Source organism: Phyllobates terribilis, unplaced genomic scaffold (assembly GCF_046119375.1).
Source record: "Phyllobates terribilis strain yellow unplaced genomic scaffold, ASM4611937v1 Scaffold_11__3_contigs__length_659146591, whole genome shotgun sequence".
In the NCBI taxonomy this organism is placed as follows: Eukaryota; Metazoa; Chordata; class Amphibia; order Anura; family Dendrobatidae; genus Phyllobates; species Phyllobates terribilis.
In genome coordinates, this window is record NW_027362771.1 from 111,239,199 (window position 1) to 111,255,655 (window position 16,457).

Here is a 16,457-nt window from a genome sequence, read left to right on the forward strand (position 1 = left end):
AAAAGAATAATTTGTGATCCTCTGCTGTCCTGTCTGCACACTCTCTTTTACTTCCTCCCCTGCCCAGGAGATGTGGTATGATGAGATCATGTTCCATACATGGTCAGACACAGCCATTACACAGTACACAGCAGGGGCACATTTATCTCAGCACAGGAACATTTTTTATTAACACATCTAATTGTGAAACTAATTTTTATTCCACGAACCATTAATTAAACTGAACTTTGTTCTTGGGACAACCCCTTTAAATGATAATTTTCCAGAAGCTAAGATTATACAGCAGATTATGTATGCAATATACTACTGTACATACAGTTAGGTCCATATATATTTGGACAGAGACAACATTTTTCTAATTTTGGTTCTAGACATTACCACAATGAATTGTAAACAAAACAATTCAGATGCAGTTGAAGTTCACACTTTCAGCTTTCATTTGAGGGTATCCACATTAAAATTGGATGAAGAGTTTAGGAGTTTCAGCTCCTTAGCATGTGCCACCCTGTTTTTAAAGGGACCAAAAGTAATTGGACAGATTAAATAATTGTAAATAAAATGTTCATTTCTAGTACTTGGTTGAAAACCCTTTGTTGGCAATGACTGCCTGAAATCTTGAACTCATGGACATCACCAGACGCTGTGTTTCCTCCTTTTTGATGCTCTGCCAGGCCTTCACTGCAGTGGTTTTCAGTTGCTGTTTGTTTGTGGGCCTTTCTGTCTGAAGTTTAGTCTTTAATAAGTGACATGCATGCTCAATTGGGTTGAGATCAGGTGACTGACTTGGCCATTCAAGAATATTCCACTTCTTTGCTTTAATAAACTCCTGGGTTGCTTTGGCTTTATGCTTTGGGTCATTGTCCATCTGTAGTATGAAATGACGACCAATCAGTTTTGCTGCATTTGGCTGGATCTGAGCACACAGTATGGCTCTGAATACATCAGAATTCATTCGACTTCTTCTGTCCTGTGTCACATCATCAATAAACACTAGTGACCCAGTGCCACTGGCAGCCATGCATGCCCAAGCCATCACACTGCCTCCGCTGTGTTTTACAGATGATGTGGTATGCTTTGGATCATGAGCTGTACCACACCTTCGCCATACTTTTCTCTTTCCATCATTCTGGTAGAGGTTGATCTTGGTTTCATCTGTCCAAAGAATGTTCTTCCAGAACTGTGCTGGCTTTTTTAGATGTTTTTTAGCAAAGTCCAGTCTAGCCTTTTTATTCTTGATGCTTATGAGTTGCTTGCACCGTGCAGTGAACCCTCTGTATTTACTTTCATGCAGTCTTCTCTTTATGGTAGATTTGGATATTGATACGCCTACCTCCTGGAGAGTGTTGTTCACTTGGCTGGCTGTTGTGAAGGGGTTTCTCTTCACCATGGATATTATTCTGCGATCATCCACCACTGTTGTCTTCCGTGGGCGCCCAGGTCTTTTTGCATTGATGAGTTCACGAGTGCTTTCTTTCTTTCTCAGGATGTACCAAACTGTAGATTTTGCCTCTCCTAATATTGTAGCAATTTCTCGGATGGGTTTTTTCTGCTTTTGCAGCTTAAGGATGGCTTGTTTCACCTGCATGGAGAGCTCCTTTGACCGCATGTTTACTTCACAGCAAAACCTTCCAAATGCAAGCACCACACCTGAAATCAACTCCAGGCCTTTTATCTGCTTAACTGAGAATGACATAATGAAGGGATTGCCCACACCTGTCCATGAAATAGCCTTGGAGTCAATTCTCCAATTACTTTTGGTCCCTTTAAAAACAGGGTGGCACATGTTAAGGAGCTGAAACTCCTAAACCCTTCATCCAATTTTAATGTGGATACCCTCAAATGAAAGCTGAAAGTCTGAACTTCAACTGCATCTGAATTGTTTTGTTTACAATTCATTGTGGTAATGTCTAGAACCAAAATTAGAAAAATGTTGCCTCTGTCCAAATATATATGGACCTAACTGTACAACATATATATTTTTACATATATTCCAAATATTGAATATCTAATTTTATCAGCTTTGGCAAAAGTAACTGCAATAAACTAAAGTGATTCAAATAATGTGATGTATAAAACAGAAGAAGTCCCCAAGTAGTGCCTTATGGCAAAGTTGTACTAGAAAGCTGCTTCACCATCTCACATAACAGCTCATACAACAGCCTTCATTTCTGTCACTGCTTCAAGTTGCCATATGCTTTTGCTTGCTTCTTTGTCGCTTATATCCATTTGAGTGATTTTTTCATAAGCGACATTTGGATAATACTACTGAAGCTGATTCTCAACCTGAAAAATAGTAGAAGACACTATGGAAGGCATTAAGTAAGAAGACCATTGCTTTTGCTATGTGATCGATGGAATTTCATATGATCGTGATGCTAATTCTCCTCTTCGATGAATTAATAACTCAAAATATGGAATCTATAACCGAGAAGCTGATGAGAAAAAACTCATGAAATCTTGGAAGACCATGAGAATGGAAATACCTCACAGATGACATCTCGTTGGTGTTCTTTTCAGGCTTGTTTTCAAAAGAAATGCAATTGAAAAATGTAGAGCTATATGGGTATAATTATATGATGAGATCAAGCTACCTTCATCTTGTAGTATCCACTTAGACTGAAACAACAGACAATGACCACTGAGGGAATGAATAAAGAACTACACTAGTATATCACAACCGTATTTATTAAGGTACCATGTCCTGTTCCCGGCAGCGCAGGTGGCTCTCTGACTGCTGCTTGCAGCAATTCTAGGGCAGGGATGTAACTCTTGGGCTACAAGGCAAAATAATGTAACAGGACGCTGCTTGCCATCTGCCATTTTTAATACCGGACTTTTCTGACGTATAATAGTTGCCACTTCGCAAGCTTAACCCACAGAAACTAAATACCATTACTATTGTTATAGCACTGAACTAGTCTTAATTTATTAGCCTTATTATAACGTTTAGACAATGAAAATAGAGATTTAATCTGTAAACAATAACAGCATTAACATGCTTTGCTATTTTATACAATTTGCAATAAGCTGATTGTCACAATATGTTTTACATAGTAATTAGCATTCATACACAGTGTAAAGCTTCCCCATACACATTAGACTAACGTTGGCTGGACCCGCCAATACCGACAGGATTGGCCATCAGTCTAATACATTTGGGTGCCCCAGAAAGATGATTGTCATGGAAGTTAAGGATCCGGTATGTCCAATTTCAGACTGACTATCCTTTGTCCTCCCTGAGATAAACTGCTGCCACGGAGCAAACTCTTCCATGTATGGGAGAATCAGCCAATCAGCTGCCATCTAAGGTGTGTGGGGACATCAATTTATGACATCCATCTAAGGTGTATCGAGGCTTAAGTCAGAATTGTTGAAATATATTTGTTCAGAATGATTGATGATAGATAGATAGATAGATACTGCAGAGATAGATAGATAGATAGATAGATAGACAGATACTGCAGAGATAGATATAGATAGATAGATAGATAGATAGATAGATAGATAGATAGATAGACAGATACTGCAGAGATAGATAGATAGATAGATAGATACATAGATACTGTAGACAGGACTAGATGTGGTTGAGAGCTGTCGGCTCTACTTTTTGCCTGCATTACGTGCTATACCTGTTGATATTTATGTTTTATTTTAATTATTTACAACTCACGCACAAGACTACATTAGAAGTTTGTAAAGAAGTCATATATTTATTAGCAAAGATTCGATTAAATTCAATCCTAAATTATAAAGGTATTTCCTGGTGAAAGTCATTGTGAATGGCTTTCCAGATCTACCATGACTGGATCGGATCCTGTCCTTTGCATTAAATATACAGTTCACGCACACAACCATAATACAGCAAAGAAATTCAAGCAACGCTTTGCTTACGGTTCACAATCCAAAAGTTGAGTGTCAACACTGGCAAATATACCTTGTTTATGTGCTATCTATATAGCTATCATTACGTAACACTTATGATACAGACTTTAAATGGGGAACTAAGATTTGTTACAATTACATGTTGAATCTGCATGGATACTATGTTACATTACATGTTTTATACAACTTTTTATTAGCGGAAGAGTGGATCACTGCCAATTCAGAACTTACTGACAAGACAAGGTTTACCATTACCGGGCTTCCTACTGGATCGAAAATATTTGTAAGAGTGAAAGCGGTGAATGCTGCCGGTCAAAGTGATCATAAATTACATCCCAATCCAATCCTGGTAAAGGAAGTGATAGGTAATGATCCAATTTAATGTTGTGAATTACAGACAATGATTTCATTTGCTGGATATGTTGCGTGTAATTTTCCACTTGTTAAATTAGCAAACTTTAACTTTATAAATAAGTGTTTATTGCATAGAAAAAAAAAAGTTTCTAAAGAAAGTCATCTCAAGGAAGCACCAAAAAGTAGAGATGTACTATCCTTCCTTCAAGGGAATCTGTCAGCAAGTTCTTGCTATGTAATCTGAGAACACCATGAGCTAGGGTCTGAAACACTGATTTCAGTGATGTATCACTTACTAAGCTGTGTGCTGTTGTTTCCATACAATAATTGTTTTATTAGCAGGAAATTATCACTGCCAAACTAACTGACTGACTCAGTGCCTCCTGGTCCAACCTTACCCCTAGCACTGATTTGCAGCTTTCTGTCAATATACAATGTACACAGAAAGCTGTGGTGTGGGTGGGGTTAGCTTTCTCAGCTCCGCTACATTCTACATCTAAAAACTCTGATTGTATCCCAATTGCTGCACCCAGTAACCTAAGTGATAAATCGATTGAATCAGCATCTCTTTTCCTACATTATGCGACTCTCAGATGAGGTAGCAAAAGTCTAGTGACAGATTCCCCTTAACCTGTTTCTAAACCCAACATATCCTGAAATGCTGTGAGAATTTAGACTAATACCAGCGATCTATCATTCACACGGGAAAAAAATAGGCATTAACATATACTGTATATATTCGTGTATAAGCCGACTTTTTCAGCAATTTTTTATGCTGAAAAGGCCCCCCTTGGCTTATACTCAAGTATATACTTATATTTATAGTATATTACGTCTGTGGAGGGTCGTGGGAGGGGGTGTTGCGGAGGCGGAGGAGCGGGGCATAGGCGATAGCCGGCTGCTTGAGCTACCACGTGTGCCTGCTGCTAAAGGAAATGAATATTCACTCTTCTACATGCCCATGGGAGTGGAGAGGAGTGAATATTCATTTTCTTTAATAGCACACACTGTCAGTCGCAGCCGCTGGCTTCCTGCTGTGGCTCAGCGATCTTCTGTGCCCGCTATTAGAGAGTATGAATATTTACTCCCCCCCACTCCCATGGGCATGGAGAAGAGTGAATACTCATTTTCTTTAGTAGCAGGCACACAGGATCTCTGAGCAGCAGCAGGATCTGCGTCCGCTGCTGACAATGCGCGCTATTAAAGAAAATGGATATTCACTCCTCTCCACGCCCATAGTCCTGACGTGGAGAGGAGTGAATATCCCCGCAGCTCACCTCAACATCTGAGGGCACATGGCATAGACGTCATGTGCTGCTCAGATGTTGAGATCAGCTGCTGGCAGAAAAGGATGCAGTGCTGGAGCAGAGGAAAGGAAGGGGAGTAGAAGTATTTTTTTTTTCATGTGTGCTGTGATGGGGGGGGGCATGCATACCAGGATAGGGGAGCCATGCATACCAGGATTGGGGATGAGGGGGTCATGCATATCAGGATTGGGGATAATGGGGCAATGCATACCAGGATGGGGATGATGGGGCCATGCTTGCCAGGATTCAGGATGAGGGGGCCATGCATACCAGGATTGGGGATGATGGGGCCATGCATACCAGGATTGGGGATGATGGGGCCATACATACCAGGATTGGGGATGAGGGGGCAATGCATCCCAGGATTGGGGATGATGGGGCCATGCATACCAGGATTGGGGATGATGGGGTCATGCATACCAAGATTGGGGATGACGGGGCCATGCATACCTGGATTGGGGATGAGGGAGCCATGCATACCAGGATTAGGGATGATGGGGCCAAGCATACCAGGATTGGGGATGACGGGGTCATGCATGCCAGAATGGGGGATGAGGGACCATAAATACCAGGATTGGGGATGAGGGGGCCATGCATACCACGATTGAGGATGAATGGGCAATGCTTACCAGGATTGGGGATAAGGGAGTCATGCATACCAGGATTGGGGATGAGGGGGCCATGCATACCAGAATTGGGGATGAGGGGGCCATGCATATCAAGACAGGGGGGCCATGCATACCAAGATTGGGAATGAGGTGGCCATGCATACCAGGATTGGGGATGAGGGGGCCATGCATACCAGGATTTGGGATGAGGGGGCCATGCATACCACGATTGGGGATGAGGGGGCCATGCATACCAGGATTGGGGATGAGAGGGCAATGCTTACCAGGATTGGGGATGAGGGGGCCATGCCTGCCAGGATTGGGGATGTAGGGGCCATGCATACCAGGATTGAGGATGAGGGGGCCATGCATACCAGGATTGGGGATGAGGGGGCCATGCATACCAGGATTGGAGATGAGGGGCCATGCATACCACGATTGGGGATGAGGGGGCCATGCATACCAGGATTGGGGATGAGTGGGCCATGCATGCCAGGATTGGGGATGAGGGGGCCATGCATACCAGGATTGGGGATGACGGGGCCATGCACACCAGGATTGGGGATTAGGGGGCCATGCATACCAGGATTGGTGATGAGTAGGCAATGCTTACCAGGATTGGTGATGAGTGGGCAATGCATACCAGGATGGGGAAATTTACCAGTAGCTGCTGCATTTCCCACCCAAGGTTTATACTCAAGTCATTAAGTTTTCCCAGTTTTTTGTGGTAAAATTAGGTGCTTCGGCTAATATTCGGGTTTTCTTATACTCGAGTATATACGGTGCATTATTTTTCCTGATTGGTGCAACAGATTCCACTGATGGTACCCATAAGTCAGCCGTCTGTCACCTATAGACCCTTATGTGTGTTTTTTTCTTTAAGTATACTGTCCGTTATATACATTGAAGCATACGTTTTTTACTTGATGTTGCAAAATTGTCCTATGTGAGAAAAGAGACAAATCTCCTCTTTCATATGTGAATAATTTTCCCCATGTATTATTATATCCTTAGAATACTTATTTAAAAATACTTCTGCCCATGTACATTTTTAGATCATTAAACATTTCACAATGTGAGGCGTTAATATAGGAAAAGAAACACATGATTTGGGATTGCCTTTTTCTCATTGAGAACCACAATACCTAGTGAAATCCAGCTTAGGATCCTAAAATAACGTTTGGGGTATAAACATGAAATTTCTAATTTCTTTTTCTTTCTGTATTTTAATAGTATATCTAACCTTTTTTTTCTTAGTTCCTCCAAAAATTCGCCTTCCACGTCATCTTAAACAAACCTACATCCGAAAAGTAGGAGAAGCCGTAAACCTTGTAATACCTTTCCAGGCAAGTTAGGATCCCCTACCTTCATACATGTTATCTCTTGTTATATGTATTTATCAAATTCAAACCTTATGGGTAAATGTTTCATGTACTTTATTTCCTGCCAAACTGCACCTAGAACTAGAACTTTCAGGTTTGACCTAAAGAAGCACTCCTAGCTACATTTGCATTCCTTAATCCTTTCTTAATAGAGTAGATACATTAAAATACTTAGCAATCGCTGTCTTCTCCAGTTTCCAGATCTGTTCAGGTCTTCTTCTCGACCATATGACTTGGCTTTGTTGGGTCATACAGGGTTGGGCAGTGCTCCTTTCCAAGAGTAAAGCCCCTATACATTTTAGAATAATACTGACACTCTAATGTATATGGGGTCCAACAGATCATCGGAGGAGAGATATCGATCGGGCATGTCTGATTTTGGACTGCTGATTTTGTTTTCCCAGAGATAAGTCACAGGCAGATACTGCGGGTGAAATAAGTATTGAACAAGTCACCAATTCTCTAAGTAAATATATTTCTAAAGGTGCTATTAACATGAAATTCTCACCAGATGTTGGTAACAACCCATCCAATCCACACAGGCAAAAAAATCAAACTATAACTGTCCATAAATTAAGTTATGTGTAATAATGAGAAATGAAACAGGGAAAAAGTGTTTAACACGCTTACTGAAATTAAATTAATACTTTGAACAAAATGTACTTATACAGTATTTAGAAGGGGATTAGGAAATAAATAAAAAAAATAACTGTAAGTGCTATATGAAATTAACCTTAATTTTGCATAATGTTCTTTGAACATGATATCTCTGCTGTTTCTGACTGATTTTTAACTTGGTGCTCTCCAGCCCATGTAAAATAGCTAAAATACTGCAGGTTGGAGACCATTAGTAGCATGGAAATTACTTAATCATCAGTGAATTGCTGTCCCCAAAAATATACCTGGTAATTCATGGATATGTTCCTGTTCCCTTTATTACTGAAAAGCTTGTATGATTACTAGCTATTCAGGAGTCTAGGTGACAATACCTACTGGACTGTGTATGCCGTTACACCTTTTGGAAGAAATAGTTATAACTAAGGAATGGCTAAGGTTATGTGCGCATGATGTTTTTTAGATGTATGCGAACCCCACAAGTTTTTCAGGAGTAAGACCATTCTGGACACGCTGGTATCTTTTGTCCTAAAGCGTCTTTTTTGCCATCCTTTCTTTTGATTTTTGCAAAGTCTTTTTTGAACTTGCATTGAATAAACTAGCGAGTGGCTTCCAAGCTGAAGCCGCCTGAAGAATGCTCAGGTTACTGCCTTTATCCGCTTCTTTGGAAACCGGAAGTGGTTGCAAGAAGCTCAAAAGACCGAACATATGAACAGCGAGTCCTTTTTTATATTGCAGTATAATTGTTCATTCTTTTTAGCGTTTATTTAGCGTTTTTAGAGTATTTGTAATATGTTATATTTTTGATACAATTCGTACTCACTACAGATTGTTCCATACTAGATGAAAATGCTGTCCAAATAATGAACAATTTGTGAAGTTCACATGAAGCACCACATGAATAGGGGCCCTTTGGGCATTAGCGGAACCATCGGGTCACGTGCCTGCATCTCCTGACCATGCAATGAACATGTTCATCCAGACCTCCACAGTCCCTCAGCACTAGCTCTACACTTTATGTCTAGCTCACTGGCTGAACCACACGTGACTCGGGTAATATGTGATACTTATCATTTCATTACCAGGGTAAACCCAGACCTAAGGTATCTTGGAAAAAGAATGGCTCACATGTGGACAAGACACAAATAAGTATTCGCAACAGTGAGTGCGATACTATTCTCTTCATTCGGAAAGCGGAAAGAAGTCATTCTGGAAAATATGACTTGAAGGTGAAAGTTGAGAACCTCCAAGATAAGGCATCAATTTACATTCAGATTGTTGGTATGTTTTATCCTAAATATTACATAATGATTACATACAGGAACATTTTTCTAAGTCTTTGCATGGCTATGACTAATATTACCATCCTTAGACCACGTGCACACGTTCAGTATTTGGTCAGTATTTTACCTCAGTATGTATAAGCCAAAACCAGGAGAGGAACAATCAGAGGAGACGTATAATAGAAACCCGTCACCACTTCTGTATTTATCACCCACTCCTGGTTTTAGCTTACAAATACTGACCAAATACAGAACGTGTGAATGTGGCCCAATTGTGATTCTCAAGCCGAGTTCGGATGAGTTTAAGAAGAATCATCTGATTTCCATCAAGAAAATGTGAAAGATTGTCATCTGTATTGTCATATGTCCATCCGTATGCCATCCACGGGTCTATTTATTACATTGATATGACTTCCGAATTGCATCTGTATATATACATCAACATTTTAAAACGTACATAAATACAATTCCACATGTTAATAATTGTAATGTGTCTATAAAACTAAGATGCAATATGGATGATCAGTATGTGATTTGTTTTTTAGTGCTCATCCATAGACTTGAATAGGTGAGTCTCATTCAAAATATGAAACAGAATAGCGCATGCTGCGATTTATTTCACACGGGCACACGGTCCATGTGAAATAACTGTCATCTGAACGACCCTATTGAATGACATTGGTTAATGTGCTATCCAACCACGGACCAATGTTATTCAGTAGGGCTGTTTTTTCACATGGACCAATTATCTGTGCAAAAAAAAATGACAGAATGCACTATTGTCTTCCATATTTCAGAAGAAACTCACCCATTCAATTCTATGAAATAAAATCAAATACCGTACTGATCATTTTGCATCAGATTTTTACAGATATATTACAATTCTTAACATAGGAAACTGCATTTGATCATTGACATCTTTAAATTTGATGTATAAAAACGGATGCTGTAAAAGTGAATACACAGATGGCAAACGGATGGAATACACATGTCAATAGGGATGAAAATCATCAGTTTTTTTAGTGGATGAAAACTGATGTTTTTTATATGCTCCTTTGAACCCTGCATAATCTACACGACACATAAGACATAAGCGTAGAGCATCTATGGAGGCGCATTAACACCTTGAGCTATTATACCACAAATGTTCCCTGTACCACTACTTGGTACCTTTGTACAATGTCACATACAACAATGCAAAAGTTCTTGACTTTTTTTGAAAAATGATGAATGGAACTGATGATTGAATTTATTATAGTTGCCATTCTTTAAGAAGGACAGGAAAATAATTGTCACCAATAAAGCATTAAAAGATATTTTAGCAGGTTTTTACTATGTAATCTGACAGCATGGTGAAGTAGGGTCAGAGATCCATATTCCAGCTATGTCTCACTCAGTTATGATAGAATCACAGTTTTCTCTGCTGCAGATCTAGCAGAGCTCTGAACGTTGAGCCCTCTGTAACCCCGCCCACACCACTGATTGGCAGCTTTCTCTGCACAATCAATGGTGGGGGTGTGGTTTAACTAGGAGGCATGAGACTGTCATCCTGTAGTGATAATCTCCTGCTAATAAAACACTCATTGTATTGAAACCGAAAAACACAACACAGTAAGTGACGCATCACTGTAATCAGAGTCTCTGCCCCTACATCATTGTGCTCTCAGATTACATAGCAAAAACCTGCTGACTGATTCCCTCTAAAATGATAAGGTGTTATTTGTTGATTTTTCCAGAAAGACCTGGACCTCCAGAATCAGTAGTAATTGAAGAAGTCTGGGGAGATAATGTTGCACTAGAATGGAAACCACCAACGGACAATGGCAATGCTGCTATCACAGGATACACTATTCAGAAGGCTGATAAGAAAACAATGGTTTGTTTTTTTGAGATATTTTAATTTTACTACTAATATTACATATCATCTTACAAATTTGCAAATGCTGGAAATAGAATATTGTACTATGGTGTAAAACGTGTGAAAACCTTCTCTAAAGATAGCAGTTATTAAACCAGTCATGGATGAATTATATGACATGAAGGCATTAAATGAGTGTAAAATTGGAAATTTAGACCAGGCTGTAGTAGGCATCTACTAGGTAAAGGAATTTTCTTTATGAAAGTATAATATACCCAGAGTACTAAATTGAAATGCAAACCATAATTAAAATAGAAATGATGGAAGCCATCAATAGCAGCTAGTGGTTTCCATAGAGTAGAGAAAATATATTAAAAAAATATTAAAGGTATTACTTTGTCATGCTACCTGACAATACTCAAAGGTGAAGCATCAGTTCAGATATAAGGGGGGTATTTATCATCCTATGTATGCAAGAAAATTGGCATTAAAAAGTTGAAAAAATTTGTTGCGAGTGGTAATTGCAGCAGATTTTGTGACTTTTTGCTTTTCTGTTCCCACCCCAGCAAATTCTATTGAAAACTGGGTGGGGCTTAGTAAAAGGGGGCGTGACCTATTGCCGCACAACAGATTTACTAGGAGCTTAGTTTATATTCAGATTAGTTGTGGCTACTGGTGTTCACCAACTGAATAGCAATTATTTTTAGTGTATTTTTTTTAAATACTTCCTGTACCATTATAACAATTTTTATTGATACTGGTCCCCAGAATGACTTGTTATCATATTTGACCATGCTGTTGTGCATTTTCAGGAATGGTTTACAGTTTTGGAGCATTACCACAGAACAAGTGCAACCATTTCTGAGCTTGTGATAGGAAATGAATACTACTTCCGCGTATTCTCTGAAAATATGTGTGGCCTCAGCGAGATGGCAACAAAGACACCAAACAGCGCCCTTATTGAGAAGGAAGGTCAGACATTTGGTTGTTCTCAATACATAGTGCTTCTCAGATTTAGCATTCTGCAAGTAATTTGTGTCATAAATTAACAAACTTTACATGGAAAATTTCCGCAGGGTGTGGATGAGATTTCTTTAGATATTATCCAATTTCCTAAAACTGTGTTGTGCTGCAGATTTTTCCATATAAAAATGTGTGGGGAAAATCTCCAGCAATTCTGGTACGTGTGAACTTGCCTTAAAGCGTTAGTTATTCATCTGTTCCTGTTCTGCAACAGGCAAAAAAAATATCACTGTTTCTTATTGGTCCCTTTTTCATCAGTTTACGTTCTATGTATTTGTTCTTAAAATCTGTATGTCATTTGTTTTTCTCATATAGGAAAAAAAAGATGGAATCCATTTGCTGTATGCTTTTGAACTGACCCAAGCAGCTATTAACTACCATTATTATTACACATTTCTGTGCTGAATAATATATCTTCATTGCTTATTTAGGCTGCACACTCCGGCCGGCAGGATTTGTGGACTCAGTTCATGTGATCCTGATGACATCACAGATCCTTTTCCACTTCTATGCTGCTGCCTGCTTATGATTGGTCAGCATCATACAGGAGGCAGAAGTGAAGTAACAATGGAAGAAAAGAAGTATGCATGTGAAGGGATAACCCACAAAATAACAATGTTTATTAACATATAAGCCAAGACAAACATTAAAAACAATTAAAAAGCCCCAAAACTGTATATAATAATGATAATATATAATAATGACCAGACAAACCCTTAATAGAGTTTGAACCTGTGCTATCTATGTGTCGGAAAAATTTTTGTCCCCTGAGGAAGCCAAACTCCCAATGGCGATACACGTGGGGATACTCTTCCTGCCCTATCTGTATATTTTCACTTCACAGGTTACTCCTAGCATGATTTATATTTTACGCTTTGTCTTTTATATTTCAATTTGTCAGGCTGCACTTGCAGTATCCATTTATGGTATACTCATTTCCATTTGGGAACCTGTATTACTCTCCTTTATTCCTTGCTTCTTGCTTCATTTTCCACTTTATGTATATTTATGCATGAATTTACATAATTCTTTGGATTTTACTAGGTCTATCTTGTTTTTACTCTTGCAAGTCTCAGGCATATTTGACCTGGTTGTGGTGTACAATACTCTTTATTGTTTTTGAATTTATTCATTCTCGCAGTGTTGTTTCCCATGGTTTACTTCATTTTGCAGGGCTAGTTCTTTCAATATTGTGACCCATTTTTTTTTGAGGGGGGGGGGGTCCAGCGCCTGGCACGTATCTTCATTTTGGCATTTGCACCATCTTCTATGGGATTTTGTTTATTTCATTAACATATAGAGCAGACCCAAGCTCTATTAAGGCTTTGACTAGTCATTATTATGTACAGCCTTTGGGCTTTTTAATTGTTTTTAATATTTGTCTTGGCTTATATGTTAATAAATATTGTTATTTTATGGTTGATCCCTTCATGTGCATACTTTGTTTCTTCCATTGTTACTTGCATTCTTTTGGTATGCTTTAGGTTGATCCCCTTATACATTGGTGGTGCTCTCTAACTTGTTTTCACTGGGGGAAGAAGTACACACCCAGTGAAAACTATCTAGCAACACCCACTTGGACTTACCTAAATTTAACTTATTATGTGTAAAATAATAGAGGAGAAATAAATAACAAACATGTTTTATTCCACTCTGGAACCACTATTATATGCTGTGTCCAGTTTAACATGAAACATTTGGAGAAAGGTCCTCTTTAAGGACAGTCTCCAATATGAACAAAAAAAAAGTTGCAGGTCTTTCATGAATATATTTTACTTACTCTACTAGGTAAACCTTATAAACGTCCGGAATACACAGATTTTGACTTCACAGAAGCTCCACAATTCACTCATCCATTAATCAATACAGTAGCCATTGCTGGATACAATGCTACATTGAACTGCAGCGTACGTGGAAATCCAAAGGTAAGTTACAAACAATGAGAGTTTAGTCAGTGTCAGTTTTTGCCCTCCGAGTTTTGTCAGAGTGTCAGTTTTTACCATCTGAGTTTGGTCAGAGTGTCAGCTTTTACCATCAGAGTTTGGTCAGAGTGTCAGTTTTTACCATCCGAGTTTGGTCAGAGTGTCAGTTTTTGCCATCAGAGTTTGGTCAGAGTGTCAGTTTTTACCATCTGAGTTTGGTCAGAGTGTCGGTTTTTACCATCAGAATTTGGTCGGTGTCAATTTTTACCATCAGAGTTTGGTCAGTGTCAGCTTTTACCATCTGAGTTTGGTCAGAGCGTCAGTTTTTACCATCTGAGTTTGGTCAGAGTTTCAGTTTTTACCATCTGAATTTGGTTAGTGTTTCATCATTGTTTTTTTTTAGTTAAAAAAATGGATGGAGGTTTCTCAGGCTTCTCCAGACCATGAAATACAGACAGCACAATGATGGCATCTGAGTGTAAAAAAACATGAATAGAACTCAAATGCAAAAAAACTGATGTCTGAATGGGCCCTAAATCAATCTGGCCATTCTACATGTTGCACTGGGAACTTGCACTCAATGTCCAATTCTTGTTTTACAACACTATTATACTCTGTTCCTCTGACAGAAGGCACAAAGGTGATAAGAACAAAGCCTTATCTCTAAGCTCTGCAGAAAATCCATGAATATAAGAGATCAGCCAGCTATCTTTCACAAAAAAAAATCAATGGTCAAAGTCAATGTGTTGACGTTTTGTACCTGATATCTTTAATTGCAAGCTTGGTTGATTCCATTAATAACAATGTGTATAGGCTCATTCAGATATCCGTTTTTTTCACGTACAAGAAAAATGACCATGTATCATCAGAGTTTCATTAGAGTTTGCTTCATGTTCCATCAGTTTTTCTCATATGTGAAAAAAAAAACTATCCACATTCTCCTACTTAACAGTTTCTTAAAATCAGAACACTCAGATGTCACCCGAGTGTTGTCTGATTTTTTCACAGACCCATAGACTTGCATTGCCGATTTTAATCGGATCTATTTTGGACAAGTCTTCAAGATGTTGCTCGGTCAATGAAAAATCACTGACATGTGAACGGCCTCATTTACAATTATAGGTATGAGTGCTATCCATGAAAAACACAGATAGCACTCGTACGTAAGAAATTGACGTGTGAATGAGCTCTAAGGCTGCAGACAGACAAGGAGTGTATAACTAATGGTATGTTCACACTGAGTTTTTTTACTTTAATTTTGAAGCAGATCCGCTTCAAAATCCATATCAAAGAGTATTCAAAGTATACTCATTCAAAGCATTTTTTTTCTTTTTAATGTGGATTGTAAAGTCAATCCATCAATATGGATTTTCTATTTACATCAATAGGGAGAGTATTCAAAAAGTATTTAGGCTATGTGCACACCTCGTCTTTAACACTGGCACAGCAGCCAAGTTTTCCCAGGCGAAGTCACTTCAGGAAAATTTCGACGGTCGTTTTCCCGAAGCTGCATTGCCATCGTTCTTGCAGCATCTTTTACTCTATACTGTGAGGTATAAGGCCACAGCCCACCTATCAGTATTTGGTCAGTATTTGATCAGTATTTTTTCTCGGGAGTGGGAGCCAAAACCAGATGAGGAACAATCAGAGAAAAGGTATAATAGAAACAAGTCACCAATTCTGCATTTATCACCCACTCCTGGTTTTGTCTCTCAATCCTGAGAAAAAGTACTGACCGAATACTGATCAAATACTGATAGGGGGGCCGTGGCCTAAAAAGCGGCGGCTTCCAAACAGAAGCTGTCCGAAGAATGAGCATGTCGTTTCTTTTAACTGCTTTAGCGCTCTGAAACCTTGAAGTACTCAAAAGAAGTGACAAAAGATGGAACCTGTGCACAACAATATCGTTTTGGCACTGCGGTGCATTATGCTCATTTTATAGTGTGCTTTTGCGGCACTTTTTCAGGCAGATTCCAGACAGATTTCACCATTCCTCTTATGTCATTACATGTGAGTTTTTTATGTCTTTTAGGTTTGATGATTCTGCTAATAGTTAGACTATAAATATATTAAGAAACAGCATTACATCAGAGTAGCTACAAGCTTCCTCTGACGATTCTACTAATAAAGACTTGGTAAAAAAAAGTGTACATTAGTGTTCATTGTTCTTTTTTCCCATTATATTTGGGACAAGTATTTGACACAGAGTCTAAGTGCCCTTAC

The 16,457-nt window shown here is 39.0% G+C and overlaps 1 protein-coding gene across 31 annotated transcripts in view; it reads left to right on the plus strand.

Annotated features, from left to right (window-relative positions):
* Positions 1-16,457, plus strand: part of MYBPC1 (myosin binding protein C1) — a 140,949-nt gene that overhangs the window by 111,930 nt on the left and 12,562 nt on the right. For all 31 annotated transcript variants that reach the window (XM_073651473.1, XM_073651479.1, XM_073651503.1 and 28 more), the window contains 6 exons: positions 4,080-4,247; positions 7,409-7,497; positions 9,234-9,429; positions 11,168-11,307; positions 12,102-12,261; positions 14,101-14,237. In XM_073651473.1, coding sequence (XP_073507574.1) covers positions 4,080-4,247; positions 7,409-7,497; positions 9,234-9,429; positions 11,168-11,307; positions 12,102-12,261; positions 14,101-14,237 — 890 coding nt within the window. The remainder of the gene's footprint in view (positions 1-4,079; positions 4,248-7,408; positions 7,498-9,233; positions 9,430-11,167; positions 11,308-12,101; positions 12,262-14,100; positions 14,238-16,457) is intronic.